Genomic DNA, 27,610 nt, shown 5'->3' with positions numbered 1-27,610 from the left:
GATGATATAGTAAGCTTAGATGTCATAGACAAATATTACCACAAAACCTTCGTATTGATCTCATGAAAAATGCTTCAGATATCCGCATGTCATGGAGAAATTTGTGCCTCATATTTGTATTAATTATAGTGCATCAGAACTTTTCAGAGTAGAGATGACTAATTCCAGAACTTTGCTTGGATTTATTGTCCTTCTATATTTCGACCTTCATTCTTTATGAATTTTGCAAAGATGGATAACTTGGTATCAAATTTATCTCTTTGTGGAATGCTAGGATGAAAGCAGATCTTGCATTGGTCGCAAATTATGAGGTGGCATTACTGAAAAATAATAAGCCCGAGAAGGAGTTGCAGAAGATTCGCATTACTCAACTTAAGGAGATTTTAACATTTTTGTGCTTATTATTTAATTAGAATTTTTGATGTTATATCTGAACTTATAGACCAGAAATATTTCCAATGCCTATATACGTGATTTTTATTTTATTTTTACTGAATTGGAAGATAGCACGAATCTGGCTTCTGTGGATGATATACAATTTAGGAATCTTATATATTCCACTACTACTATTGTCCTTGCTGATTCTACAGGTATGAGTTCGTCTCTTCAAAATTAGAGACTTCCTAGTGCTATTGTTGATGCTTTTCCTGAACATGATGAACAGGAGCGAAGTAATGATGAAGACACTGACTGAAACTCTAGACACAGAAGGCAAATTTTTGACTCTCCATCATTTACACATGGTGAAGATTTAAGAGGTATTTGAAACAGGAGGGTAATATAAGTGGACTGTAGACTAATTTGTGCTCATAGGGAACTGAATACTCAACACTGGACCAAATTAGCTGATAAAATAAAGCGATGTCTTGAAAGAGGACCTCTTAAATTGCAAGTTTACACAAGTTCTGGAGATATCCAGCTAGGTGCCCCAAATGGAACCTTCATTCCTGATGACTTGAAGTTGAACGAGTTGTTCATGGGATCATCTGAAAGCCCAAAATTTGCATGGCATCCTAACCCTTCTGATCCCAGGATACCACTGGACTCATTGCTCTCAATTTATATCCATTTTGGAGCTCGGAACATATCCCAAGAAACACAAAAGTTGACATATCTTTGCAAAATATTTCTGTTGGAAAGGGGATGGTCGGAGTAGGACTATCCAGAGTTATTTTAGCATATCTTGCAAACCCTTTCGCCAAATTTCCACCTAATAAAAGGCATCAAAATCTATAATAAAAAATGAGTTGCATTAAAACACTAAGCAGTGAGGGCAGAAAAACTATAAAAAAGAATAACATAATAACAATCCCACCCATTTTTTTAACAATTTGAGAAAGAACAGTATGAGGGTTTAACCTCTGGAACAGAGCATAGCATATTGAACTTTTGGGTGTTAGCGATGTAGATCTGTTCAAATGAAGTTTATACCATTACTTTCTCTCTTTTAGAGTTATTTTAACATATCTTGCAAACCCTTTTGCCAAATTGCCACCTGATACAAGGCATCAAAATCTATAATAAAAAATGAGTTGCATTAAAACACTAAGCAGTGAGGGCAGAAAATCTATAAAAAAGAATAACAGAATAACAATCTCACCCATTTTTTTAACAATTTGAGAAAGAACAGTATGAGGGTTTAACCTCTAGAACAGAGCATAGCATATTGAACTTTTGGGTGTTAGTGACGTAGATCTGTTCAAATGAAGTTTATACCGTTACTTTCTCTCTTTTAATGATTAATATAAGTGGACTACAGACTAATTTGTGCTCATAGGGAATTGAATACTCAACACTGGACCAAATTATCTGATAAAATAAAGCGATGTCTTGAAAGAGGACCTCTTAAATTGCCAGCTTACACAAGTTCTGGAGATATCCAGCTAGGTGCCCCAAATGAAACCTTCATTCCTGATGACTTGAAGTTGAACAAGTTGTTCATGGGATCTTCTGCAAGCCCAAAATTTGCATGGCATCCTAACCCTTCTGATCCCAGGATACCACTAGACTCATTGCTCTCAATTTATATCCATCTTGGAGCTCGGAACATATCCCAAGAAACACAAAAAGGTTGACATATCTTTGCAAAAGATTTCTACTGGAAAGGGGATGGTCGGAGTAGGACTATACAGAGTTATTTTAGCATATCTTGCAAACCCTTTCGCCAAATTGCCACCTGAGTTTTTGGTCCTTTAATTATACATATGATCCACATTGTTTTGGTCCCCTCCACATACTATTTAGGTCTAGCAACGTGATCTTGTAAAAAGAAAAAAACCAAAATGTCATGAGTCTGTCATCCACTCTAACGAGGTCAACTTAAAATTACATTGAACATCATCACTTCATACATGTCACAAGGATGATGATCCTTAGATAACAAACTTATGTCCTTTGAATATATCTGGAAGTAACGTCTCGCAGGTCCTCACATATAATGTGTCTCGAGATTCAAATATAATGACAAGAGGAATTGCCATAAAAATGCATTAAGAGATATAAACACATATTGTCACAGAGTTCACTAATACATAGCCATAGAACTTCGCACAAGTTCTCATAGAATGGAATCTTCGATTCTTCCACAGAGAAATTTATCATTTTACTGCTTAGAAAATTTCAAATGTATTTTATAAGGTTGATGCATAGGTTAACCTTTTAAACTACATAACAATTTTTATGTTACATTTTTAATGTTTTCTAACAAAATGCAAATTATATATAAAATATACTTTTAATTCTCATCCTATTGTAACACACAATAATTTTAATCATACACATACACATAAAAGTGACCAAACAAATATTTATTAGATACTTAACCCATTAAAATTTCTCTATATTTACCAAATTACAATATCACATTCTAATCAAAACAGTGTTAAATAGACACTCACAACTATGCGTTCAGGTACTGACAACTCCGCCTTTTTTTGGAGGATATTGGTTGTTGTAAACTAAAAAGATTGCATGTTTTCCCTTTCCAAGTAAGATCAAAGACCAACTTGATATGTCATATTCTTTAACAACCAAACCAATACATGGTCTAGTTCTCTGCCTTCCTTTAACTGAGCTACAAGTTGGTGCTTTCTAAATGCCATGCCATTTTTAGGTTGGAACATAATATATTTATAAAAGAGTAATGTACCACGTTGCATCCTAGACAAAGAGGTTTCATAGACTCAACCTGCATAAAGTATGGCAATCAACCTGCATAAAGTATTACAATCATATGATATGAAAGTAAGAATGTGTTTAATCTGTGATTCACCAATTGATAATGATGTTGACACAGAACGTATGAAATGGATTAAACTGTTTTTTTTGCTAAGGCAAGAGCGAAACTTTCTATTCCATCGGAAAAAAAATATTGTACAAAAGGCTTAACACACAACTAGTCGTTGGATTACACTGTTATTCATAAAGTATGTATTGTAATTATATGATATGAAACTTAGAATGTGTTTAAAGCATAGCTATCAAATACGTCTGTATCAGAGAAATAAATATGGAAATTTGGCAATTCGATTCAAACATCGAATAATTTGATGAAAATTCGATTTGGTTCATGGTAGCTTTGTTTGGATGACAGAAAATTCACCATTTGTAATTTATTTTAGTTTATTGCACGGATTTGTTAATTTGTGTCTAAGATAATAGTAAGTTCAGTGATCCCTAAGTACCATTTATAGTTTATTTCAGGGATTTGTTAATTTGCGTTTTTTAGAATAGTAAAGTAGTAATCCTTAAGCATAAAATAGATATCTGCCTTATGGCAGGTAGGAAATGGAAAGGCCACCGGATTGTAGGTAGGAAATGGAAATCAATTTTGAGTGGAGAAAATTTGTTATTTTTAATTTGAGTATTGTTTTAAAGATTTAAAAAGCTGAAATAATAAAAAAAAAAAAAGCAAAATCTTGAAGAGTAAATTTTATAATAATTAATTGATTTTTTAAATATAATATATTTATATTTAGAGAAATCTTATAAACATATTTTTGAATGTTTGATTTTTAAATATGTTTTAATTATAAAAGATTTTAGATAAAATTTGAAATTAAAGAAAAGTAGTTCTCAGTTTAGAATATTTAATCATAAAATATTTTTAAATAAGATTTGAAAGTAAGAGGGAAGTTTTGAATTTTGAGAAGAAGAGAGATCTTGGAGCTAAGATAAATGTGGTTATAATTTTGATAAGTAAACTCTATTTTTAAAATTGTTTATATTGATTAAAATTATTAAAAATTATTTAAATTTCAAAATGAATGGGAAAAAATTGATAACGCATTGTTGTTACAAGAAAAAGAGTATATATATTTAAATGTTTAAGATATATACTTTCGAATTTTTTCCGAATTGAAATTTTTCCAGTCGAATTTTAATCGTATTGTATCGAATCCGAATTCGAATCCTAACTCGAACTTGGTAACTATGGTTTAAAGTATGTGTTGTAATTATATGATAGGAAACTAAGAATGTGTTTAATCTCTGATTTACCAATTGATAATGATGTTGATACAGAAAGTATGTCATTCCTCAGTTAATAACGATGAAAAGAATATCAACCACGAAAAGGAAAGAAACAAACATCATGTATGTTAGCTGCTATTACTATTTACAAACCAAAACATCAAATTTACACCCATTATCATTTTTTGAGATATATATTACGTTGATGATGAGAATATTAACCATTAAAAGGAAAAAGAAAAAAAATAATGTACGTTACCTGCTATTACAAACCAAAACAGCATTGCACCCATTATAATTTTTGGTGACACATATTGCGTGGTTGCTCTCCCTGATATTATTTGATGCTCTGCAAACAAATACCAACAGTTTCGTTAGATACTCACTGAAGGAGAGCTCACTGTAATAACAATAACCAGGTGCTCAAAAACCTGGCTCAGGTGGGTACCCCTGACCATGTATTAGGGTAAATAAAAAGTAAACAAAACCAAAGTACTTTTTAAAATTACTCTAACAAGAAAAACCAGAGTATTATTTCCTCTATTGATCATATTTAGACAACTATTATAAATAAACTGAGCATAAATTGAGCTTACTTTTTTCCTAATGTTCCTCAGAGGGATCCATCGTAAAACCACTGCAAATAACATAATATAAATTGAGCTTAACCTTTTATCTAATGTGACTCAAAGGGATCCATCTTATATGAGATAGAGTGGATAGGGTAACTTTGCATCTATTGAGTACCAAGAGTGCGAGAGGGATAGTAAAAAAATGAAAATCAAGTATAAATTTTTAGCTGCTTTAAAAATCAAGAATTAAGATATAGATATGTTATTTTATTTTTCTGGTTAAGTTAAGGAAGAATCTATCTTAAATGAATCAGGAATAAAAAAAAGATATGCTATTTTATTTTTCCACCTTATCATATTTAATATAATGTACTTAAACGAATCCATTTTAAATGATGTGCAGTAACTTTGAATCAATTGAGCCCAAGAGTGTGAGAGGGATAGAGAAACAAAAAACAAAAAAAGGTGCAAACTTTTTGTTGTTTTAAAAATCAGGAATTAAGACAGATATGTTATTTTATTTTTCCACTTTTATCCTATTTATAAATGGTTTGCTTATAGTAGAGGCCAGTCCAAAAAGATTAAGACAGACATGTTATTTTATTTTTCCACTTTTTTCCTATTTATAAATGGTTTGCTTATAGTAGAGGCCAGTCCAAAAATATTGAGGTTTGTTTATCTTATTTATAGCATGTCACAAGGATGATGATCCTTAGATAACAAACTTATGTCCTTTGCATATATCTGGGAGTAACGTCTCGCAGGTCCTCACATATAATGTGTCTCAAGATTCAAATATAATGACACATATTGTCACATAATTCACTAATACATAGCCATAGAACTTCGCACAAGTTCTCATAGAATGGAATCTTGGATTCTTCCACAGAGAAATTTATCATTTTATTGCTTAGAAAATTTCAAATATATTTTAGTGTCACCATAAAGGTTTGATGATATAGTAAGCTTAGATGTCATAGAGAAATATTACCACAAAACCTTCGTATTGATCACATGAAAAATGCTTTAGATATCTGCATGTCACGGAGAAATTTGTGCCTCATATTTGTATTAATTATAGTGCATCAGAACTAATTCCAGAACTTTGGTTGGATTTATTGTCCTTCTATATTTCGACCTTCATTCTTTATGAATTTTGCAAAGATGGATAACTTGGTATCAAATTTATCTCTTTATGGAATGCTAGGACGAAAGCAGATCTTGCATTGGTCGCAAATTATGAGGTGGCATTACTGAAAAATAATAAGCCCAAGAAGGAGTTGCAAAAGATCCAGGTTAATCAACTTAAGGAGATTTTAACATTTTTGTGCTTATTATTTAATTAGAATTTCTGATGTTATATCTGAACTTATAGACCAGAAATATTTCCAATGCCTATATACGTGATTTTTATTTTATTTTTACTAAAATGGAAGATAGCACGAATCTGGCTTCTGTGGATGATATACAATTTAGGAATCTTGTATATTCCACTACTACTATTGTCCTTGCTGATTCTGCAGGTATGAGTTCCTTTCTTCATAATTAGAGACTTCCTAGTGCTATTGTTGATGCTTTTCCTGAACATGATGAACATGAGAAAAGTAATGATGAAGACACTGACCGAAACTCTAAACACAGAAGGCAAATTGTTGACTCTCCATCATTTACACATGGTGAAGATTTAAGAGGTATTTGAAACAGGAGGGTAATATAAGTGGACTGTAGACTAATTTGTGCTCATAGGGAACTGAATACTCAACACTGGACCAAATTATCTGATAAAATAAAGCGATGTCTTGAAAAAGGACCTCTTAAATTGCCAGCTTACACAAGTTCTCGAGATATCCAGCTAGGTGCCCCAAATGAAACCTTCATTCCTGATGACTTGAAGTTGAACGAGTTGTTCATGGGATCTTCTGCAAGCCCAAAATTTGCACGGCATCCTAACCCTTCTGATCCTAGGATACCACTCGACTCATTGCTCTCAATTTATATCCATTTTGGAGCTTGGAACATATCCCAAGAAACACAAAAGGTTGACATATCTTTGCAAAAGATTTCTGCAGGAAAGGGGATGGTCGGAGTAGGACTATCCAGAGTTATTTTAGCATATCTTGCAAACCCTTTCGCCAAATTGCTACCTGATACAAGGCATCAAAATCTATAATAAAAAATGAGTTGCATTAAAACACTAAGCAGTGAGGGCAGAAAATCTATAGAAAAGAATAACAGAATAACAATCTCACCCATCTTTTTAACAATTTGAGAAAGAACAATATGAGGGTTTAACCTATGGAACAGAGCATAGCATATTGAACTTTTGGGTGTTAGTGACGTAGATCTGTTCAAATGAAGTTTATACCGTTAATTTCTCTCTTTTAATGATTTATATAAGTGGACTGCAGACTAATTTGTGCTCATAGGGAACTGAATACTCAACACTGGACCAAATTATCTGATAAAATAAAGCGATGTCTTGAAAGAGGACCTCTTAAATTGCTAGCTTACACAAGTTCTGGAGATATCCAGCTAGGTGCCCCAAATGAAACCTTCATTCCTGATGACTTGAAGTTGAATGAGTTGTTCATGGGATCTTCTGCAAGCCCAAAATTTGCATGGCATCCTAGCCCTTCTGATCCCAGGATACCACTGGACTCATTGCTCTCAATGTATATCCATCTTGGAGCTTGGAACATATCCCAAGAAACACAAAAGGTTGACATATCTTTGCAAAAGATTTCTGCAGGAAAGGGGATTGTCGTAGTAGGACTATACAGAGTTATTGTAGCATATGTTGCAAACCCTTTCGCCAAATTGCCACCTGAGTTTTTGTTCCTTTAATTATACATATGATCCACGTTGTTTTGGTCACCTCCACATACTATTTAGGTCTAGCAACGTGATCTTGTAAAAAGAAAAAAACCAAAATGTCATGAGTCTGTCATCCACTCTAACAAGGTCAACTTAAAATTACATTGAACATCATCACTTCATACATGTCACAAGGATGATGATCCTTAGATAACAAACTTATGTCCTTTGCATATATCTGGGAGTAACATCTCGCCATAAAAATGAATTAAGAGATATAGACACATATTGTCACAGAATTCACTAATACATAAAAATGCATTAAGAGATATAGACACATATTGTCACAGAATTCACTAATACATAGCCATAGAACTTCGCACAAGTTCTCATAGAATGGAATCTTGGATTCTTCCACAGAGAAATTTATCATTTCACTGCTTAGAAAATTTCAAATATATTTTATAAGGTTGATGCATAGGTTAACCTTTTAAACTACATAAGATTTTTTATTTTACATTTTTAATATTTTCTAACAAAATGCAAATTATATATAAAATATACTTTTAATTCTCATCCTATTGTAACATACAATAATTTTAATGATACGCATACACATAAAAGTGACCAAACAAATATTTATTTGATACTTAGCCCATTACAATTTCTCTATATTTACCAAATTACAATATCAGCCCAATTACAATATCACATTGTAATGAAAACAGTGTTAAATAGACACTCACAACTCTGCGTTTAGGTACTCACAACTCTGCTTTTTTTTTTTTTTTTTTTGAGGATATTGGTTGTTGTAAACTAAAAAGATTGCATGTTTGCCCTTGCCAAGTAAGATCAAAGACCAACTTGATGTGTCATATTCTTTAACAACCAAACCAATACATGGTCTAGTTCTCTTCCATCCTTTAACTGAGCTACAAGTTGGTGCTTTCCAGATGCCATGCCATTTTTAGGTTGGAACATAATATATTTATAGAAGAGTAATGTAGCACGTTGCATCGTAGACAAAGAGGTTTCATAGACTCAACTTGCATAAAGTATGGCAATCAACCTGCATAAAGTATTGCAATCATACGATATGAAAGTAAGAATGTGTTTAATCTGTGATTCACCAATTGATAATGTTGATACAGAACGTATGAAATGGATTAAACTATTTTTTTGCTAAGGCAAGAGTGAAACCTTCTATTCAATCAGAAAAAAAAATATTGTACAAAAGACTTAACACACAACTAGTCGTTGGATTAAACTGTTATTCATAAAGTATGTATTGTAATTATATGATATGAAACTAAGAATGTGTTTAAAGCATAGCTACCAAATACGTCTGTATCAGAGAAATAAATACGGAAATTTGGCAATTCGAGTCAAACATCGAATAATTTGATGAAAATTCGATTCGGTTCATGGTAGCTTTGTTTGGATGACAGAAAATTCACCATTTGTAATTTATTATAGTTTATTGCACGGATTTGTTAATTTGTGTCTAAGATAATAGTAAGTTCAGTGATCCATTGTAATTTATTATAGTTTATTGCACGGATTTGTTAATTTGTGTCTAAGATAATAGTAAGTTCAGTGATCCCTAAGTACCGTTTATAGTTTATTGCAGGGATTTGTTAATTTGCATTTTTTAGAATAGTAAAGTAGTAATCCTTAAGCATAAAATAGATAACTGCCTTATGGCAGGTAGGAAATGGAAAGGCCACCGTATTGTAGGTAGGAAATGGAAATAAATTTTGAGTGGCGAAAATTTGTTATTTTTAATTTGAGTATTGTTTTAAAGAGTTTAAAAAGCTGAAATAGTAAAAAAAAAAAAGCAAAATCTTGAAGAGTAAATTTTATAATAATTAATTGATTTTTTAAATATAATATATTTATATTTAGAGAAATCTTATAAACATATTTTTGAATGTTTGATTTTTAAATATGTATTAATTATAAAAGATTTTAGATAAAATTTGAAATTAAAGAAAAGTAGTTCTCAGTTTAGAATATTTAATTTTTAAATAAATATTAATCATAAAATATTTTTAAATAAGATTTGAAAGTAAGAGGGAAGTTTTGAATTTTGAGAAGAAGAGAGATCTTGGAGCTAAGATAAATGTGGTTATAATTTTGATAAGTAAACTCTATTTTTAAAATTGTTTATATTGATTAAAATTATTAAAAATTATTTAAATTTCAAAATGAATGGGAATAAATTGATAAGGCATTGCTGTTACAAGAAAAAAAGGATATATATATAAATGTTTAAGATATATACTTTCGATTTTTTTCCAAATTAAAATTTTTCCAGTCGAATTTTAACCGTATCGTATCGAATCCGAATTCGAATTCTAACTCGAACTTGGTAACTATGGTTTAAAGTATGTGTTGTAATTATATGATATGAAACTAAGAATGTGTTTAATCTCTGATTTACCAATTGATAATGATGTTAATACAGAAAGTATGTCATTCCTCAGTTAATAACGATGAAAAGAATATCAACCACGAAAAGGAAAGAAACAAACATCATGTATGTTAGCTGCTATTACTATTTACAAACCAAAACAGCAAATTTACACCCATTATATTTTTTGTGATATATATTAGGTTGATGATGAGAATATTAACCATGAAAAGGAAAAAGAAAAAACATAACGTACGTTACCTGCTATTACAAACCAAAACAGCATTGCACCCATTATAATTTTTGGTGACACATATTGCGTGGTTGCTCTCCCTGATATTCAACAGTTTCGTTAGATACTCACTGAAGGAGAGCTCACTGTAATTACAATAACCAGGTGCTCAAAAACCTGGCTAAGGTGGGTACCCCTGACCATGTATTAGGGTTAATAAAAAGTAAACAAAACCAAAGTACTTTTTAAAATTACTCTAACAAGAAAAACCAGAGTATTATTTCATCTATTGATCATATTTAGACAACTATTATAAATAAACTGAGCATAAATTGATCTTACTTTTTTCCTAATGTGCCTCAGAGGGATCCATCATAAAACCACTGCAAATAACATAATATAAATTGAGCTTAACCTTTTATCTAATGTGACTCAGAGGGATCCATCTTATATGAGATAGAGTGGATATGGTAACTTTGCATCTATTGAGTACCAAGAGTGCGAGAGGGATAGTAAAAAAATGAAAATCAAGTATAAATTTTTAGAGATATAGATACGCTATTTTATTTTTCTGGTTAAGTTAAGGAAGAATCTATCTTAAATGAATCAGGAATAAAAAAAAAAAATGATATTTTATTTTTCCACCTTATCATATTTAATATAATGTATTTAAACGAATCCATTTTAAATTTTAATATAATGTACTTAAACGAATCCATTTTAAATGATGTGCAGTAACTTTGAATCAATTGAGTCCAAGAGTGTGAGAGGGATAGAGAAACAAAAAACCAAAAAAGGGGTGCAAACTTTTTGTTGTTTTAAAAATCAGGAATTAAGACAGACATGTTATTTTATTTTTCCACTTTTATCCTATTTATAAATGGTTTGCTTATAGTAGAGGCTAGTCCAAAAAGATTGAGGGATTGAGGTTTGTTTATCTTATTTATAGTATTTATGTATTTTAAATAAAATAATATAATCTAAATATAATATTAAATTTATTTATTTTAAATTATATAAATTTAGAATTTATTGAAAATTGAGAGGGATAGATTTTTTTATATATATTTTTAATTGTTTAGAGATTTGGGATTAAGATGAATCCATTCTCATTTATTTTTTTCATCTTTAATATATTTCTAAATAATTTGCAAATAATATATAAAAATAAGAAAAAAAATTGACCTTTACAACTTATATATCCTGCTTGATACTTGATATTTCTAAATTAAAATGAATCTATGCTACTTAAAATAAAATAAGTAATGTAGTTTCTAAATGTTTTCTAGAGCAACAAAGTAACAATTTACTTTTTTCTCTCTCTATGAACATGTGATCTGAAATCTACATTTTCATCTCGCTAATATCTTCCTGCGAAGTTACAATGGGAACACTATTTCACATGCTTGGAAACTGAAGCGTAATCTGAACACTATATCATCACAGGCCTATAATGAAGGATCCTTCATAGCTTGTAAAAGTTAGTGATCCAAGTGACAGCGAATAGCAGATTGGATAGAAGTGAAAACTGATAGCTGGTGAGGTAGGAAATGGCACCAGAGATAAGACCAATCCAATATTTTCCCATGACATGGATTCTTAAAATGTTGAGTGGCCATTTTGTATGAGCCACTCTTCAGTGAGTTGGAGGGAAGATGTTCTCCCTAGGGACTACACAAAATGTCATAATAATGGAGTTTGAGTATTTGCAATGTTGCAGTTGAAGTATGCAGTGTTGCAAAAAGTTAAAATTTGAAGCCAGATTTGTGGAATTTCACAGGTCATAGGTTTCTGCAAAGAAAGGCTTAGAAATTTCACAATGGTAGATCAAGCTTAGAAAGGCTTAGAAATTTCACAATAGAATGTTTGCGGAACCCATAATGGAAGTCTTCAGCGTCCCTAGAACAAAATGGTTTTGTTTAGTAGAATTGAATGTGTGCAGGTGCCACCACCAACAAAGCTTGCAGATTGTGGTTATCTCTGCAATAGTGTTGTTGCATTTGTGCATGCCAACCTAGATGATTTTTCCTCGACAGAGAGATTGCTCTCTCCCACGGGCAATAAGTAGAACTCCAACAACATTATTTTGGAGGTGGGGCAGGGGACTGATAGGAAAATAATAGACATTTTTTGCGAAACGTAAGTATATTGAATCCAACAAAATTTGTGTTAGTATGCAAACAAATAATAATGATAATTGTATAATTGTAGGAAGATTTGATGCATTTACTTTTTCAGCTAGGGAGTGCAGGGCTAAAGCTCTAGAACCAACATTTTATTTCACTGTGGCCGGGGAGGTCCACACTATTTTCTTACAATGTTTCCATCACCACGGTGTGGCACTTACATTCACTCCGGTCTGTCCTAACAACCCAAGGCACTCTTGAAACACCATTCTTGCAAATATCCAGCAAAGATGCACTATATTCATCATGCAACAGAGGTGTGGACTCTGGAGGGAACCTCTTAAGCCATTATTGCTAAAGCTATGCCCCAAACTGGCTTCTTCCATAAACAGTAATAGATTGTGCTGGTTTTGGTCAAACCCAATCTTTCACTTGCTCGAGATCTGGAATTTGAATCTGGAAAATTGTGAATTATCCTGCTTTAACAATACGACATTGATAAACTTCATAAGCCCTTCCTATCTATTAGATATTAAGCTAACAGTATACTTTTCACTACAAAATCTCAAACAATTTCAGGTATGATTGCTGAAACAGCAAATTGAAATTGCAATGGCAGTTTAAGGTTCCATTGAGAACTGTAAAAGATAAAATGGGTCTTGTTTGTCTGAAACAGATCATGGGTACAAAAACTCAAATACAGAGTTTTAATTGCCAGGTTGAAGCATAATTATTCAGCCAAATGTTTGATAAAAATAAAATGCCTGAAACTACTCCCATTGCTTATCAACCATGAGAATTCATGTTTTAGAAATCAATTCTTCAAAAAAAAAAATCAAAATGTCGAGAGTGGGCAAGATTACTGCATTCATTGGGGTAACATATGCATCTTAGCGCGATCCTGCAGTCCCCATCAGGCCTCTGGCATTCATCATAGAGTCTGAGGTCCAATCCACGATCTGGAAAAGAGAAGGATAGCCGAATTCCATATGACCCAACAGCGTCATTGTCCTCTTTCCTATACACACTCGTATAATGCGAACATTGCAAATCCTTCAAGCTCCGTTTCCCCAGCCTCTGGAAATCCGTGGCGCAGCAAACCGGCGAGGACGAGGAGCTTCGAACCTGCTCCCAAAGCCCATCAAATGCAGGGCAACTCCTGTACAGAGCCTGGCAATCCACAGAAGTATTCTTACACAGCTCAGAATACTTCTGAGAGCAATTGAGAAGAAGAATGGTGTTGTGGGCTGTAGGCGGAAGGAGGGAATCTGGCGAGAAAGATCGATGATCTGAGATGGGATTGAGAGTAGAGCAAGTAGACATGGCGGGATCTGAGATTGCCATGGTTTTAGCTTTGTAGTTTGTTTCCTCCACATCTCTAAACTCCACGAACTCTCTGGCACGACGCACAAATGTCAGGTGGAAAGTGAAACGTTTTTTAAGGTTTTTTAATGTTTTAAAACATTTTTTATTAAATCAGACGGCTGATTTTTGTTCAATCGTCTAACAAAAGATCTAACGGCTACGATTAGGACAGAAAGGCATTTGGGGGAGTTCATTTCAGAGGGAACGCCTTACGGCGTAAATATTTCAGAGCTACACCATATTTTCATACATAATATATATTAATAATTCGATTATTTTATATGGAGTGATTAAAAGGTTGAAAATGACGATCCAGTTGTTATTTTTTAACCTGAGAGATTAACATGTCTAAGTATACTTTGATATTTAAAACCTCTGTTTATTAGCAATATAGCACAAGCGTTGAAAGCTGCTCTTCCCCCATTTATATAGATAAGCCAATGCAGCCATAATTCTGGCCCAGCGATCCCAATATCGTCCACCTTCGCATTTAGTGAGAGGGAAAATAGGTCTGTCATTAATTGAGACTGTGCCTCCTTCATGGCGGAGCCAAATCCAAATCCAACAACCAGAGATGATGAACAGCAAGTATTGTTTAACGCCACCCGCCATAAGCATGAGCTCTTGCTTTTTGAGGGTCTTCCGGTGTACACATGCAGCGGCTGCAAAGAATACGGAGCCAACAGGGGTTACAAGTGTAAGATTTCTTCTGGTTCTAAGTGTAAGAATTTCACTCTGCACGAGAACTACGCCGCTCTCCCAGATGCCCTCCAACACCCGTTTCGCAGCGACGTGATCATAAAGTTTCGTTCCAAGACGTTTCTGAGGCACCACTGCAGTGCCTGCTGCGAGGTGATGAAAGGTTTTGTGTTCGAAACTGAAAGGCATAACACAAGGCTCCATCCCTTGTGTATGGCGCTTCCTAAAATACTCGACTACGGTGGGCACACAAATCACAAACTCAAAATTGTGATGGGTGATTTAAAGGGAAAAGCATACACTTGCAGTGCCTGCCACGGTTACATGCATTGCGGTGGTTGCAGATATCGGTGCGAGGATGTGGCGTGTAAGGTTTACGTGGATCCGAGTTGCGCTGAAAATGACATTTTGGACTCTCAGAGCATGGTATTCATCGAGTTGCATCCGTGGGTCCCAACACATCTGGCGATAAAAGAGCTGTTTTGGTTCAGTCAATCTTCAGCAAATGAAGTAGTAATATTTTGGAAATATTTTTAAATTTACAATAAATATAAATTTTCAAACCACTCTTAAGCAAAAATTTAAAAGAATCTACACACTTTGTTTTCACTTTGTAGGAGCTCGATATTGCCTCTGATGTATCTCTATACTTTCAGATCATCCAGTTATGAAATTGCAATCTATGGTAGCCCTTTGTGTCCTCTTTCCAATGCCACCAGTCTGATCCAATTTGGATTCTCCAAGGAAGAGTTATGTGAAATCTCCCATAGTGACCTGATTATATACTAGTTCAGTAGAGCGAACTTGTACGACATGCCACGAGTCACTATTTCGTCCTTTCGCTCCAAAAAATATATACAAGAAACTACAATCTGTCCTCTTTCTGCACCTTCTTACGAAATTTCAATCCAATGCTTAGGGAAAAAGTTATGATGATTTTCCCCAGGTCACCTGTTTGGAATGTAATTCAAGAGTCTACAAAAAGACCAACTTCCTCATATCATATCTCCGCAAATATAGTGCAAAAAGCTTTGAAATTCGGACCCGAGATTCAACGCAATGTCTTCTCAAATGTTTTTTTTTAGCTTCTGAAACGTCGCAGAAAAAAAGTTATAGCGAAAATGTCACGATGACCTGTTTGGAGCAGCGAAACCCTAGAATCCAAATCTCTGATACCAAATGTTATGAAACCAGCTCAAGAAAAGGTAGAAAAGATAGATCAACGCCTTAGAATTCAGCCTCTTCGACGTGGAAACCTCCTTTACATTACATAAATGAACAATTCTTGGATGATTCAAATGAAAAAACCTCCTTTCTATATATAGGAGTCTAAGGAGTCACAATATAACCCAACCGACCTAACAATAATAATATAAAGCCACAAAAATAACAGTAGAGGGATTCTATGGGGCACAATAATAACAATATGGGGGCAATAGGGGCACAACAATATTAATAAGGGGTATAACTACAATAGTAATGGGGTAATCACTAGTATTATAGGGAACCAACATTATGCCTCCGGGCTGTTAACTTATGAAATTGTAATTATGTCGGCTTTGTGGTTAACTTATGAACTCGTAGTTATATTCGACACTGTTATGGATGACCTCTATTTCATTGTTTGACCCGTAGATGCTTGTTTCTTTCTTTGTTGGTAATTATACTCTACTCTTCTGCAAACCCTCTCTGATGATTTATGGAACTCGACCATATTTTCTTCTTGCCTTTGTGATAATTTCTCGCTCTCTATCACTGTTATGAAATGGGTAGATGAACTTAATTAATTAAGTTTGGAGGAAAAAAAAGAAATAACATTAGGCTGCAATATATGGACTCACATTTTCTTGCTTCTCAAAATGATTGCGTGCTTCTTTTTATTCAATACTATGATGGATGATTACAGTGGCTTTTTCCATCCTTCTTAAAGATTATTGTACAGTTATTTAAACTGTCAGTAGTTACATTTTAGTTATTCATTGATAACTGTTCATCTTTTTCTGTATTCTAAAATTAATTTGAAACAATAAATTAAAAATAAAAAGAACAGTAAATAAAAATAAACAATGGGTTGGGACAACCTTAAACTTAGCGTAAAGTCCTAAATGTTATTAACTAGAAATTTAAATGGAACTTAAAAAAAACTAATTGAAACTCCTTCCCGTCTGCAAAGACAAATACTCCAGCCATGACCTCCCTTAGCTGTATGCTCCTGCATCATATAGACTTTCGCAATCTCAATAAAGCTTTCCAAAAGGACAATTTTCTATTGCCTCCTATGGAATAGATATTGCAATTAGTTGCAAGCTCAGAACTAATGTCCTTTCTAGATGGTTTCTCAGGTTACAATCAAATCTTAGTCCATCCAGATGATCAACTGAAAACTACATTCAAAACAAAATGGGGCATTTACGCCTATCAAAACATGCTGTTCAGACTAATTAATACTGGTGCTACTTTCCAAAGAGCCATGGACATTGCCTTCAAGGGTTTAGTAAACAGGTCAATGGTAATCTACTTAGATGATATAACTATATATTCCAAAAAACGTAGTAATCATCTGAGAGATCTAAAACAAATCTTTGAACATTGTCAAATGTATGGGATTTCCCTTAACCCCAAGAAGTCTTTTTTCACTTTAAGTGAAGGAAAACTCCTTCGATTTATTGTGTCCAAAATAGGGATTCATATTAACCCTGACAGGATTAAAGAAATTTCTGAAATACCTTTTCCCCATAACAAAAAATCGATGCAATCCTTCCTTGGTCAAAAAAATTTTGTCAAATGATTTGTCCCTGACTTCTCAAGAATTGTATTACCCCTTCAAGCCATGATAAAGAAAAATTCTTTGTTTACATGGGGTCAGTTGGAACATAAATCTTTTAACTTGATAAAACAAGCAATCATAAACACCCTCTCCTTAGCAATGCTGAATTTTTCCAATCATTTCACTTTGTACACTTTTGCTTCCAAGAAATCATACGCAGCCATATTGACCCAAGCAAATCTAGACAAAGTCGAAGCCCCGATTTCTTTCTTTAGCTCAAATTTACAGGGAGCTGAATTGAATTACTCAGACGTTGAAAAACAAGCTTATGCTATTTTCAAATCAATAAAGCACTTCAGACCTTTTCTTCTCAAAACCCACACCAAGGTGATAGTACCATTCCCAGCAGTAAGAAATCTTCTAGTACAAAAGGATGTGGGTGAAAAAAGAGCAAATTGGGTTACTGCTCTACAAGAATATGACATTGAAATCAAACCAGCAAACATTGTGAAAGGTCAAGGTTTTTGCAGGATGTTGGTAGGAGCATCGAATATGTCAGAATCATAGCATTCAGGTGACAAGGTACAAATCTGTGAGGTAAGCCTTACTGACACTAAATCAACATATGTTGATATAATATTCTATTTAAAAAATGGATATTCACCTCCACATTTGAATTACACAAAGAAAAGAGCCTTGAGGTTGAAAGCTAAATAGTATCAAATTATCAACAATGTTTTGTTTAGAATGAGTTATGATTCTGTTTTGCTTAGATGTCTCGAGAAATCTGAAGCAGAGAAAGTATTGTAGGAACTTCACGATGGACCGGATGGTAGACACTTTGCAGGAGATATTACAACACATAAAATTCTACGTGCAGGCTATTACTGGCCAACCCTATTCAAAGATTCACACAGTTATGTAAGGAAATGTAAGATATATCAAACAGCTGCTGGAAGAGAGAAGAAACTAGCCTTACCCTTACAACCAGTCCACATTGATCAGCCATTTGAACGGTGGGGATTGGACATAATAGGTGAGATCATTCCTCACTCTTCTAAGCAGCATAAATATATCCTTACAACCATTAATTACTTCACCAAATGGGTTGAAGCAATTCCACTCAAGGTAGCCAACTCTAAGAACATTATTTAATTTATAGATCAATCTATCATCAGTAGGTTTGGTTTACCTTCTGCCTTAATGTTCGATAATGCATCTTACTTTTCAGGCAATGCTATGACAGAGTTTGCTCTTAAAATAGGCTTTAAACTTAAATATTCTGCTAATTATTATCCACAAGGAAATGGGTTAACTGAATCCACAAATAAGAACCTTATCAGGATTATTAAATGAATTGTTGATCAAAGTCAAAAGAACTGGCATAAATCTTTAGTGTTTGCTCTATGGGCAGATCGAATAACTCAGAAAACCTCCATCGGCACTTCTCCTTTTAATCTGGTTTATGGGAAAGAAGTTATCTTACCAATAAACACAACTATTCCCTCGTTTTCCTTAGTTCAATTCATCGAAGAAACTCCTTCCTCGTCTATGCAACTTAGACAATTACAAATCCTTAAACTTGAAGAGAAATGAGAAAAAGCTAGAATTACCCATGCACATTATCAACAGTTAGTCAAAGCATCCTTTGATTCAAATTCTCTATCTTCAAAATATTTCCAACTCGGAGACTTAGTGTTAAAATGGGATAAAGCCCACAAAGAGAAAGACAAGCATACTAAGTTCCAATGAATGTGGCTTGGCCCATTCTAGATTGTCGAGCTAATAGGCCCATCAAATTTTCTGTTACAAGATTTAGCAGGTAAGAAAGAACCTATACTTGTTAATGGGCAGGTCCTAAAGAAATATTTTCCATAGAAGATGATATCTTCTGATCACTATATAGTATACTCTTTAGTTAATTTTCTTTTGAAATAATAATACAAGTTGAAAACATTTACGTTTGGCTTTACTGAAGGATAGTTTCTCTTTTTAATTTTCCTTTTCACTTGTATAAGTAGAAATGGTTATGAAAATTAATCTTCATTCATGAAATAAATAGTTGAGTGCTACAGCTCCAAAACTGCCCATTTTTCTATTAAATTATCCGATCTTTGATAAAACTTAGCTTCGGAAAGAAATTTTCTTTACATCAGTCAGGAAAAGTATCAATAACAAAGAAAAGTTTCTTTGCGGAAAAGCATCTTTAAATTCTACAATTTTCGTCCATAAACTCTTAAGGAGGCAATGGTTCCCCCCACTTAAGTAGCTTTCAATTTTAGAGTGATTCTAAAATATACTTTAAACTTAAAAGATAGGAGGTCACATCAAGGGTTGGCTTACCATGATTATAAGATTATAACTAACTAACATTACCAATACTGAATATCAAAACAGGGTAATGGCTTGAGATTAATTAATCAAAAGACAAGGGGTCTCATCAAGAGCCAGCTTGTTTAGTTCAGTTACAAATCAAGTGAATGGCATTGTCAATTTTGGCCACCAAACCAAGACATTGTCCTTTAAGAAATAAAAGAAGAATGAATTACTTCAAAAAATAAGAAAAGCATCAAGTATACTGAAGTATTTATCTTTAAATTTTCATTCTTACTTAAGTGGGATACTGAATCATTGTTGGGTAACAGGTAACCCTGTCGAGGCTATGAATGCCTGCTGGCAGTAGAGGCTCTACCTATGACAAATGAGTATACCAAAACTAGTCTAACGAGACTCTTTTGCTTTTATCTTTATAACCAAGTAATGACTGATGTAGGTAAAATGACTATCTATGAGAAAAGGGAAATCAAAAGAAAGATAGTTAGATAAGATGTTGTTTATTGATAAATGAGCAGTACTACTTACCTTGTATTCCATGCAATTTAGTTTTATTTTCAAAACTGTCTTTATTTTAGAAGTTTTAGAAATTTCAAAAAACTCTCAGAGATAACTGGTTCTTCCAAGTGAATCGCCAATTGTTGTGCTTGTCAACAACCCCCCCCCCCGTTTATTAACATTAGTATTAAAATATTACTTTAATAAATGGGGACCCTTTCAAAAAATGTATATACCCAAAAAATCAATTCTAGTATGTAGGTATTTCTCTTATTTTTCGAATAAATCAAGATATCAAACAAAACCTATAAAACCATTAAAATGCTACTTTTTCTTATTTAGCATGAAATGCATCACAAACGATACCTTTCTAACCCACCACAATCTATGATGAAACAATAAAAAAAGAAATCTATATTGAAAAACAATCATAATGTTAGAAAGTCCTTAAAGCTTCTTTAAAAAAGCTAAAGTCTCACATCGCAAATTATAAAAGACTTCTCTTAAGAGGTTACCCCAAAGTATTGCGATCTGCGAGCTTGCAATTTGCAAAATTGTGACGTTATAATAGCCTTCTTGCATCACATTTCAATCATATGACACAAGCCTCAACCTATTATATGCCGATATTGAGAAATGCGATCTCAACCTGGACCCACCTCTTAATATTTCCACCAACGTGTGTAGAGGTATATTATTCGTTAAAAAGAAGCCCGACAAGTGATGGCGCTTGTTTCTCGCATCTTTCATTTTGCACAAACTTAAAAAATGGTAAGTTAAACAAAAACGAATTATGTGATATAGCGATCTGCGATATTGCTTTGCAAATCGCAAAAAATCACTATTATCACAGTTTGAAGGCTCACCACCCTAGGAGATTGTTTCCTAATTTACGATGTGAATATTTATGGACATTCAAGTTAAAAGATAATGGATCATTAGTGGGCATTTATGAAGAATTAACTGCATTTATGTGTGAAAGGACATTTAGAGTGATTTGATATCTTCTTACGTGATTTCAAATAAAACACCTTTATCACCTTTATTGGTTTTCTTCATCGATTCATTCCTACATTCAGTATCATTTTTTATTTGATAAACTGCTCCTCTTGAAACTTTCAGGAAAAAGCTGCAAAACAGGGAGCCGGAAGCAATGGTGAAGAAAGGGAAAGCAACTACCTCTGAGAAGTCAGAAATGACTCCTCTGTTTACAGATACTACATGTAATAGGGAAGCAGGGACGTCTACATGGGAGGCTATGTATCAGTTACTGGAGGAAGAACAACCAAGTATTCTTGACACAACGATTACAATTGATGGGCATGATTTCTCTGATGCTTCCATAACTGAGCTTGCATCCTCATTTCTGCACCGAATAGCCGCTCGACCAAAAATAATCCCCTATAGCAAGATGGTTAAGTGAATCATTGACGACGCTGATATATCTGACAGAGAATTCAAAACAGGAGGCCAGGAAGTTATAGGGTCTTTCACTCCAGATAACCTAAGGCTTATGTACCACCTACCGGAGCCACAGGTTACCTACAACAGGAAATTTGTTGAGAAATTCGTCAGAGAAAATGAGGACCCAATGGACTGCACAAAGAATTGGTCAAATAATGAAGAAAGAATCAAGAAAGACAAAAATGGTATGTACGCCACCGCATCTGTTTGTTCCCCTTTCTGTTTTTCTACGGCTATGCTCTGTAGACTATTTGGCAAACCCGACAGCAAAAAATTCTCCTCATAATGGTTTCCCTTAATAGATGCAGTCGTTAATGCAACAATAATAGATTGGGCACAAATCCTGTCTAATAATTTAGCTAAAGTAATTACAGAGTATAGAAGGAAAAGGAGTATTGCTTTGAGGGTTTACCCTTTGTTTTTCATTTGTGCTTATGTTATGGACGCTATTTGTTTTGGTTCTAAATTCCCTCTTATGGGATGGAAGTGGGGTATTCAAGATCCACTTCCTATTCACATCTACCACAAAGACATGTGGGAATCCAATTTTGAACCACATTTTTTCAATATTTGTCACGAGGTTATGCTTCGTATCATAAACAAATTTATAACTGAGATGCCCCCAGATTCTCCCAAGAAACCACGATAGACATCCTCTGAGTAGCCCGATGGTTCGGGGAAGAGACATTTACATATATCAGAGTATTTGGCAGCATCGTCTCTCCCCATGTTCTCCCTTTCTATGTCCCAGATAAATTAATGGCTAGAGAGATAGCCTATCCGACATGCAGTGAAGGAGGGATGAGCAAAAAACTGAAGGAGTCAAAGAAGGCCATTTGGCCTCAATTTCCTGTATCATGTGAAGTGTTTGCATTACATGACCTTGGACATGCGTTCAGGGAAGTAGATAATATGTTGTCTCTACAACTACCTAAGTTCCCTAGAAGATAATATGACCCATTTGTTATTGTTAAGGATTTTACTAATATGGTCAAAATAAAGATATTCAGCGATGAGAAGGACCCATTTGATGATGTTTTCTTATAGAAGAATACCTTCAGAGAAGTGAAGCATATGGCACAGATACTTTTTGATCGAGAGGGTATTGAAACATTTTATAGCTACAGAGAAAAGAGATTATCAAAGGTCCCATTGGACCAATTGTTAATTGAACCAATAAGGGAGCCCACTCCCAATGTAAGCATAGATGGTGACTCTAAGGAAAAATCTAAAAATAATTCTGCAAAGGAATCTCGAGAGAAATCTACCATGGGATCCGAGAAGTCATCAGAAAATAAAAGCAAAAGCAAGGAATCATTCAAGGATATAGCCCAATCTACAGCAAAGACAGATGAACAGACTTCGACCATCAAGCAGACTGAAACCCATACTCCCTCTATATAGCTATTAAAGCCTCTGGTAATTGATTTGGAAGAGGAATGGGATAATTTCAATAGAAAAATCAACACAGAGGAACAAGCACCAGAGAAGCAAATGACAAATCAAGAAACAACTCCAAAAATTATAATAGGGGGAACTGTGAATACTCAAGAAATAGAACACATTCCTCTTACCCCCACCTCTGGGATTGTTTTAAGAATATAAGAAATTCCCCCCCTTGATGTATTTTACAACCCACAACACAAGGTCATTGTTAAGAGACAGAGAAAGAAAGGAAAATTGGAATCCACAACTGCTACCACTCTAGACAATGAGTTGATGGATGTCCTCTGGAAAGACTCATCCACCGACCCATCGGCCAACCTCACCAGGCTCTCACAGTTTGCAGGTGCATACAATACAACAACCATTGAAAAAGCAATAGAAGTACAACTGTTTCTTAAAGAAAAAGAAAACAAATTTTTTTCACTAGAACAACAGTTACAGCAAGCCAAAACCAGCCAACAAGCATAAATACAATTGGCTAAGCTACACCAGGAGTTCCATCAAATGCAAATAGAACATCAAAGCAGCTTGGCAGGTAAGGAGGCACATATACAGAGCATAACAGATTTGCATAAGGACTACCCAAAGATTGATCAATTTATCACCAAAGCACTCAGCCTCAACTCCCAGCTCACACACGAAAATGAATTGCTATGCTAAAAAATCTCACAGTGGAACTCTCACTGTGAAGTAAGTGACAAGTTAACAAGCCAAGTTATGGAAATGTGACTTGAATATGATGAAATTCTTAAAAAGATTTTAGATTTCATAACTTGGAAAAATTTTGAGAATGGGAGAAGAGCCGACATGTCTAAACTGGATGAATCACATAAGGAAATCTTATTTGTAAGTTGGGGTTCTTGGCTTAAAGAGGTAGAACAGGCAACAGAGGATGCGGAAGTAGTGGAAAAAAACATCATTGAAAGTGTAAATGAAACTTTGCATAGTGCTAACCTTGTGGAAGAGACCACTCTTGGTTTCCTTCCGAATCCAAAACAACTTGAATTACAGTGGAAACAGGTAGCAGAACAAAGAACAGAAGCAATTAGGCAAGTGACCTGGATAAACTGGGAGGCTTAATGGCAATATCTGGAAAAACCACACAGCCAATGTATGACCCTGAAATGCCTAATTGTTTCTACCGAGAAAATGGTGCCAACGCTCATCAATGCAGTGTTTATAGGACAACTGAAAGCCAAATTCGACCAACCTATACTCCTCAAAACCATGCTAGATATTTGCGATCTGAAAGATCGAATGCAGGATTAGTCATTATGCACATCTCTATTTTTGTTTTATTTTGCTTAAATTGAGGCAGGTCATTTAAACCTCCTCAACTTTTTTTGTAATAATCTATCTTTAGTTTCATAGGTTAGTATTTAAACCCCTCTCATGCATTTAGAGAGGGGTCCATAAATTTTATTAGAAACATTCTTCAAAACATGCACTTCTGTTCCCTTTGAGGAAGTTCTAGTGAAATTAATGGAACATGATTTATTTTCTACTTGAATTTGACATCTTCTACTGAAATTGCACTTCTGTACTCTTAGATGATGTTGGATGATTTGAAAGTAGATCAATATTGCTGGAGCACATGAGTAGAATGTATTATAAATGGTACTTTTATCTCTGAATTCTTTTTACTTATGCATCAAGCAATACATTATCTTCAAATTATTTATGTATGAATCTTTGAATTTTAGATTGCCATTATTGCACTATTGTATGATGATGATTTATAATTTATGCTAAATACATGAATGATTTTTATGTGATATATCACTCATATCGTTTCGGCTAACTTTTTATGGGAAATGATCATTGTTAAACGGATTCACTTCTTATCGTAATTGAATGATATTTATTATCAATTGCTTTCAGACATCATTTTAGATCACATATATCATGTTACTCCCGGGATAGTTATAGCTAGATAAATATTTTTGATTAGGACAAAATGCAAGTGATTATTAGTTAAATTAGATTAGTTTGAGGTTAAGTATTACTCCAAAAATCTCAAAAACATCATCCCGTTAGCACAAGCATAAAAATATATTGGGAAACTGGTCCCATCATCACCAGTCGGAGCCACTATTCCAAACGGAAAAGGAGCTGTCCCAAGGTCCAGACCGGGTGGTTATCCCCCTTGTTGAGGCAATGATTTTCGAGCCTTCAATAGTAAGGTTTCATTGTGTTCAGTTAACATTTATGTGCTTGGTTTGGCCTTCCGGTGTCTGTCTTACTCCATGAAATCAATGCAGGTTACCCTATGCCATGCTTCTCCGGCTAAGGAGCAGTTTCATGACTCTATTCCTATTGCAAGTTCCACCCATCGTGCAGCCCTCATAGGTATTTTCATTTTTCGTTAAGCTTTGACCCTATGAAATTTTGTTTCATTATACTGCTATCATGGTAACGATATTTCGTGGTTTGTTTCAGGTTCCTCCGGAGGCACCTTAGCACTCAAGGTATCATTGCAAGGTGCTTCCTCTGGAGTTCTATCATGGCTTTGTGTTCTGGCCTTAGCTACTACTTTAAGTATTTGAAAGACTCCTCTCTTCCTCTAGTAGACTTTAAGCGGCAAGATTTGAACGGTCACGGTTATGGATTTTTGATTGGTTCTGGCCTCTTCTTGAGTGCCCTCCATAGAGTTAATGTCTAGACCTTTAAGCGTTCAACTTGTTTTTGATGAAGTTATTACTTCGTTGGTTCATTCTGGGTTTGCAGATCCACTTTTCCTTTCTGAGGCAAGCCTTCGTGAATGTAATAAATAATAATTATTTGACAGTAGCATAGTTTGGCGAGGGTTCTTTTCGGGTTCATTGTGATGTTTTATCTTATTAAACCCCTTGAGGTTGCTCTAAAGTGGGTTTCGACCCTAGTCGAACTCGTTATTTATTTTGTTACCAGCTATGACTTACCAACTCTAAATTTTCATTGTAAATTTTCATATATAGTTAAATAATTTTAGTTCTAGACTTTTTGTTGAAATTTCACTTGTATAGTTGATGAGTTTCATTTCTAGATTTCGCTTTTAGATTTTCTTGTAATGTTTAAATTTCAGTTCAGGCCCTAAACGATCTCGTTCACTTGCATTTGAATTTCATGGTCGATTAGCCTAATCTGTCTCGGAATCAAAATCTCAGTTAGCACTCTGTATTTATATTTCTGCATTAGTTCTTATCAACTTTTCTTTGGCTAATTTCAATTTAGTTATTTTACAATCTTGGCCTGGGGTTCTGTTCTGGGCTCTAGCTCCACCGAGCATTTAATTATATGCTTTGATGAGGGTGGTTTTGACTCGAATATGGTATTACCATCCTTGTTGGAATTGTTTTAAGCATGAAGGGTTCTAATCCTCTTCAGCTACGGATAATTTGAGGCTGTCTTGCCTCTTTGTTTATTCTGTCTCTGGTGACCTGCCGCGTTCCTATAAAATGAATTATTGAGATTCTATGTTTGTTAAATTCAGTTCAACAATTTATAGGGATTGAGGCCACTGTGTTCGGCCCACTAAATAATTTCCTTGTCGGTACAATGTTCTCCAGATTGGAGCAGGTTCACTTTATTAGATCATTTATATTTAACTATTTGTATCCGATTTTAAAAATCTATTGTTTAGTAATTTGTTTCTTTTTTTGTTAAAATATAAATGTAACTGAAGAAAAAGATTTTCCTTAATTTTGTACTTACTATTTTCTAGCTTTAAAATTTGTACTATTTCTTTTCTACTATTCACATGGCTTATCTTTGTATCCTTACGATATATAGGTGTATAAAAACACAGTCCAGACTAGTGCCTTTAGGCCACCTATTTATCTAGTTTAAGTGTTAATATTCCTCAACCTTTAATTTCTTCCTATACGGTTTCACAACCAAAATAAACACAGTAGTTTAAATACTTACCTAGATTCAGTGTTTATGACAATTTCCTGTTGAAGTCACAAGTATATATTATTAGATTTATCCTCCTAACTAGGAGACTTGGCTTCAGATCCAAGCCTCCCGCCCCCCCGAGATTTTCCTCACAAGACAAATGCCTTCTTGCAAGAATTATAAGTCACATAATCCAAAACTATCTGGTCACCACCAGACTTACCTCTCAAACCGTCTGACCTTCTAGCATGACAAACATTCCCTTTTTTCTCCTTTTTTCTCCTTTATTCTCTCAGGTACTCAAGTATTACCCTCTTGATCCCTTGTTGGATAATTCATATTCAAGGAAGTATTTAGGGTTAGGTAACTACCTATCCCAACTTCTTGATATGAGAGAGTTACAAGATTTGTTAACACTCCATATTTGTTTCATTCATAATTATAAAATCTTAAATACATAAATTCAAATAATAATAATAAGATCCAGCTTTTGTTTTACTGCAATAAATAAAATAATTACAATTTTTTGGGGAC

General features: G+C 34.1%; 2 protein-coding genes across 2 annotated transcripts; one reads left to right on the top strand and one right to left on the bottom strand.

The window, feature by feature from the left end:
• Positions 1-894: 894 nt before the first annotated feature.
• On the bottom strand, positions 895-14,534 carry LOC149200615 (uncharacterized). The gene is made up of 4 exons (XM_089401003.1): positions 14,366-14,534; positions 13,491-14,021; positions 4,730-4,819; positions 895-986 (listed from the first exon to the last, which is right to left on the bottom strand). Exons 1-4 carry the CDS (start codon positions 14,532-14,534, stop codon positions 895-897), a joined length of 882 nt encoding a protein of 293 aa, XP_089257129.1.
• Positions 14,533-25,746, top strand: LOC149200614 (uncharacterized). Its single transcript, XM_089401002.1, has 3 exons — positions 14,533-15,117; positions 25,462-25,549; positions 25,640-25,746. The coding sequence occupies exons 1-3, from the start codon at positions 14,533-14,535 to the stop codon at positions 25,744-25,746; spliced, it is 780 nt and encodes a 259-aa protein (XP_089257128.1).
• The last annotated feature ends 1,864 nt before the right edge of the window (positions 25,747-27,610 follow it).

This window comes from Pinus tabuliformis, chromosome 2_1 (genome assembly GCF_031772625.1).
Source record: "Pinus tabuliformis cultivar Carrire ecotype Pingquan chromosome 2_1, CPIR1, whole genome shotgun sequence".
Classification (NCBI taxonomy): Eukaryota; Viridiplantae; Streptophyta; class Pinopsida; order Pinales; family Pinaceae; genus Pinus; species Pinus tabuliformis.
The sequence above is the reverse complement of the archived record's forward strand: the minus strand, read 5'-3'. Positions and strand labels throughout refer to the sequence as shown.